Source organism: Xiphophorus hellerii, chromosome 13 (assembly GCF_003331165.1).
Source record: "Xiphophorus hellerii strain 12219 chromosome 13, Xiphophorus_hellerii-4.1, whole genome shotgun sequence".
Classification (NCBI taxonomy): domain Eukaryota; kingdom Metazoa; phylum Chordata; class Actinopteri; order Cyprinodontiformes; family Poeciliidae; genus Xiphophorus; species Xiphophorus hellerii.
Window position 1 is genome coordinate 15,567,477 of NC_045684.1, and position 5,262 is coordinate 15,572,738.

At 37.5% G+C, this 5,262-nt stretch overlaps 1 protein-coding gene across 1 annotated transcript; it reads right to left on the bottom strand.

Moving 5' to 3' along the window:
* Positions 1–3,615: 3,615 nt before the first annotated feature.
* On the bottom strand, positions 3,616–4,829 carry LOC116731774 (fatty acid-binding protein 9-like). Its single transcript, XM_032581608.1, is given in 5 exon segments — positions 3,616–3,858; positions 4,117–4,218; positions 4,317–4,375; positions 4,378–4,491; positions 4,599–4,829. Coding segments are annotated over 5 exon segments (399 nt in total). The 5' UTR covers positions 4,672–4,829; the 3' UTR covers positions 3,616–3,807.
* Between the last annotated feature and the right edge of the window lie 433 nt (positions 4,830–5,262).

The following is a 5,262-nucleotide window of genomic DNA, read 5'->3' on the forward strand; positions in this document are numbered from 1 at the left end:
TTTATGTAAAGATATTTTATATAACCACATAAACTGTAAAAAGAGAAAAAAAGTCTAATGTTTTCTGAACAAGCTTCTTGCCGTTTATTAACTCTTCCCAGAAGGTTCAAGAAAATCTTGCTGTTTGGGTTTTCACCGTTCAGAGTCCCGTCTACAAGCAGCTTGGAGAAAGGTCAGCCTGTGACTAATGGCTTCCGTTTCCCTCCCTGCTATCAGAGGCTGAGGTTGTCTCTCCAGTGCATTGTCGGGAAGTGTCTGCTGCCTTCAGCACGTCGCAAAGCGTCCATCAAGCCAACTTTCCTGATGACCCATTGTTGTTTATTTTTTAATTTAAGTTTCCTTAAAAAGTACAAACTCTGAGTCCTTTGTCCATGTGGAAATGTAAAAGCAGTTACTGGGCAGTTACTGGGTGGTGACTATAGATTATTAGAGTACAGATTGATATACATATATATATATATATATATTTCAGCAGACACAAGATATATATATATATATATATATATATATATATATATATATATATATATATATATATATATATATATATTTATATATATATATATATATATATATATGGGGGGGGGGGCATGTGTGTGTGGGCGTGTGGCGGTGTGTGTGTAAACAACTTGAAATTTTCAATTTGCAAACTAAAAGAGACAACCTGACTGAAATGTAGTCAGTAATAATATCTCTATTGGGAAACTATCACAACATGTAAACACCACTGTAGAAGTTAAATTTGTTGAGGTGTCATTTGCAGATGCTTTGCACATTTTCCCTTGCTAAAACAACTTTTAGGTTCAATGAGATTCTTGCTTGGGGGCAAAGCAAAGGATAACATCTTACATACTACCACATGGTGGTGGTAGTGGGATGATCTGGGCTGCTTTGCTGCTTCAGAAATTAAGAGACTTGAACCATGAAATCTGCTTTCAAATTCAGCAGAAAATACTGATGGGAATTTCATGGCCATCAGTTTGTGACCTTAAGAGCAGCAGTTCAGCAGGACAATGATCCAAAGCATAGCAGAAAATCTACCTTCTGGGGTAAAAAAAAAAAAAAAGGTTTTGGATTAATCTATAGGCTATTCATACTGAAAAATGTTGCAATGTGGCTGAATTAAAACAGAATGTTAAAGAATTCTCATTTCTTTTTCTCATACTGACATTGAATTGATGGTCTGAAATGTGTGAAAGAAAAAAAATCTATATGTCTACCTGCCTTTCTATTTTGAAATGAGGTAATCTGCTTGTATTTGCATATTTTTTCCACCATTTTTGAAAACATACCCAAACAAATAAACTATTCTTGAGAAAAAGAATAGTTTGCAGAAATAATGTTTTAGACTTAGTGTTTTCTAAAGTCCCCCAACATTTCCTGCAGCAAAAAGACTTGTTTTTAAGAAAATATATATTTATATGTTAGCCATAAGAACCTGGCAGACAAAAATCATGGTCTGACCTTTTGAGTATCAAAACCTCTCAGCTCCTTACCACCTGCAGCGGAAGGTCAGCATGTCTGTGTTTGTCTGTGACTGCATACTTACGGCACAGACACCACAACGTCTTTGTTCTGCACTACGCCATCCTGTGAAATTCTTTAAAATCTCACGGGTTTGTTTCCACCAAGATAGGGCCGCAGACAGTTTGCTTTACTGTGTGGTAAAACAGGGTAAACCTTGGCTGTGGTGTCTGCTGTCACACTTGCATGTAGCAGTTGTGGCTTTTCTTTGGGTTATATAACATAATCAAGAATTCAGGAAGAATATTATTTTTCCTATTAACTAAATTTTGATGCTAAGGCATGGTATTTTTATTTATTTTATTATCATTGTAATTATTATTTTTGCAACAACCTGTTTGAAAGAAGCAAATATTTGCTTTAGAACTAAAGCAAACACGCTGTTGGCCAAGTGAACTGCACTCATCATTTGTTTTGAGAGAGTAGTAATTTGTGTTTGAAGTTAGTTTTTTCCTGAAACAAGTTCCGTTTAAACTCAGCATCCTGTGGTTGTAAAATAAACCATTCAACATGCTGTGCAGGAGGTTTTTTTTATTGTTTTTTTTTTTTTTTTCCAGATTTTTTTCAACAATCAGACGCTTTTTACAATGTTAACTCCAATCAGTTTTGACATCAGGCATAGACAAAAACACCATTAAAAAAAATCTGTTTTCTCTGTTTTCCTTTTATTACCAGTCCTTTCATTTTAAAGATCACATCAAACACAATAATTGCACCTTTTCACCATTTAACTTGACAGTATTAAATTTCTTGTTATAAATTTGCCCTTACCTTAGACTCTCTTATTCTTTTTTTTTTTTACCCCTCCAGGGAGTCTTTTTGTGGGCTCTAGTGTCCCTTATATGATAGTAGGCTGACAGGAAACGGGGAAGGAGAGGGGGGAAGACATGCGGCAAATGTCGTGGGGTCCGGGAGTCGAACCCGCGACGGCCGCGTCGAGGACTCAAGGCCTCCAAATACGGGTCAATGAGATTCTTGACCCGCTACCCCACCACGGCACGCCCCCTAGACTCTCTTATTCTTATATTTCTGTTTTCTTTTTTCTCTCTCTGTTTTTTTTTTTTTTTCCTGAGTTTGACTATCCATGCCTCCATTTACCTGTAAATTGCTGCTGGTACACCCAAATTTTCCCACTGTGGGACAATATTTCTATTTCTGCTGCACATGGTCTCTGTTAATAGAGAGGAGACGGGAGAGAATATATCAAATATTATGACACCTAATGGCATTTTTTTAACCTCATTTATCATACCTATTTATTTATTTAGCCATTTCTGGGCAAAATCTACTAAAGACAAAAGTTCAATCAAGTGCTCATGTTTGTACATGCAGAGTTTCATTTGTTCTGCTCACAGGGGAATACTATTGTGTAGAAGCTTGCTCACATGGTCTCACTTTAAAGATTTTCCACCCTCCTTCCTGCAGGCTTTACAATCACATACAGGGGCCTCATTCTACACCAAACTTTGACAGGAACTCCTGCAGGGATGACTGGAAAAACAGCGAATCTTTGTGGTGCTCTCTAAAGCAAAATAAATGCTCTTCCTCATATGCTCTACAGAATCCTTTGGATGTTATATTTTAGGCTGACTCTGTGTGTTGTCTTCTTTGGACAACTGCCATGACAACATTTGTTAGACTATCATTTTAAACCTAAACACAGAGTTGCTGCAGCAGCCTGAGGACTGCAACACTTTCTTTAGTAGATACAAAATATCTGCTGTATTTTTGCTAAATGGCAAACTTTGCAGGTAACATATAATCTTTTATAACAAAGACAATTTCCAAGCATTCTGTTAAGAATAAGGATGTGGCTTAAGTGTAAGATATAAATGAATGCAATTAATTGCATTTTGTCAATACCTGAACCTAAGGATTATTTCTCTACACATACTGATGAAAAAGCGCAAATGCACACAGACAGAACATGCAAACTATTTAAAAATAGCTAATATTTTTTTGCTTTCAGACAATAGCACAAGCCATCACACCACAACACCTGTTGGCAAGTCATTCAATTTATCTGCCTTTGTCTGAAATCAATAAAGGACACATTCCACAAAAATAACAAACTCAAACATTCCTTGTATGTCATTTATTTTTTCATTAAAAGTTAGTTTACTTATTTAATTTATTTTTATTTAATCAGCATCACAGCGGTTCCAAACAAAACACATTAGTGTTTCAAGTTGGTAGAAGGCTGAAAATAAAGAACAAGGGCACAACTTGTCATTTTAGGAATAGACCGATGAATCCAGCTGGGTTTCTCATCCTGGAGCACTTTCACTCCTTTTCAAAGGTCCTCACTGCCACCACATTTCCCATTCTGGATCTCTGTGTGCAAAAAGATGGAGCGACTTTAGAGGTCAGATGATACAAAGTTTGTAAAAAAACTCTAGCAAAGGTCATTTTTGAGCACTGTTGTCCCATGCAAAGGTATTACAATATAAATTCTTGCTATACTTTATTTGGAAATGAAATATGACCTAATCCAATCACAAATATTATTCCTTAAACAGAGACTAAAAACACTGACAAGATCTATGATTGGACTTGGGTTGAATGTGTTCGAAGAAACCCCAAATGTCTTACCACAATCATTTTTCCCTCTGAGATCTCCCTCTCCACAGTGAACTTTCCATCTCCCTCCAGGAGCTTCTGAAAAAGCTTCCCATTTTCCAGAGTTATCACAGTCTGGGAAGAACAGAAACGAGGACAACATGATATTTCAGCAGACACAAGGTACAAACTGGGATGGATCTCAAAATATGTAAATCTGCAGTGCCACTAACCCTAGTGTCCTTATCGTTCATAACCTGCTTAAGGAATGGCTCATTCAGCTTAAACTTGCGTTAAGGGTTTTGAAGATATTCAGAGACTTCACGGAAATCACCCCCTGATCATCCACGCTCATTGTGAAGGTTGGTCTGATCTGGTTTGCCTCGTGCCGTTTGGCTGCTCCCAGACCTGCCGAGCATAAAGAAAGCAGTTTCCTCATTTTTTTTTCATTAATTAAACTAGTAAACTAATTCCACAACAGATTAATAACATCCAATAGATTATGATGCTCTTACCAATTTCCTTCAGAAGTTCATCAAAGTTCTCAGTGGAAATCATCTTCCATGTTCCAACAAACTGCTCAACCATGTTGCGATCTTTGATGCGGGATTCCAACCGAGAACCTGTGGATTAAATATAGACTAAAACCTGAGTACTGAACAGCCCAGGTGTTGAGTGTTTTTAAAGGGTTAGTTTTAACAAGAAAATAATTTGAAGCCAATCACAGCGGTCTACGTTACACAATCAGCTCCACCTCTTTAACAGTGGCCATCTTGATAAAATTTGCCTCTAATTAGTGTCAGGTTCTGTGTTTTCTGTGTTTATTTAGAGTTCTCTGTGTCCTTAAGTCTCTTCGTTGTCCTGTCCTCCCCTTGATTGTTCCCAGGTGTGTCTCGTTCTGTGATTACCCTCCCGTGTATTTAACTCCACCTGTGTTCCTTGTTCCTCGTCGGGTCCTCGTCAATGTTAGCTTCTTCGTCGTCTGTGTTTCCATGTGCCTGCTGTTTGTTGTATGGACTGTGCTTCTTCATTAAAATCACCATATTCCTCATACCTGGGTCCGCTGCCTCTACCTCACCACCTCACACCCGCACTTCATGACAATTAGCATGCAAACTAGTAGTTTACATACTCTTTCTAGAGGGACACATCAACTTTTTTGGTAGATATTGGACATAT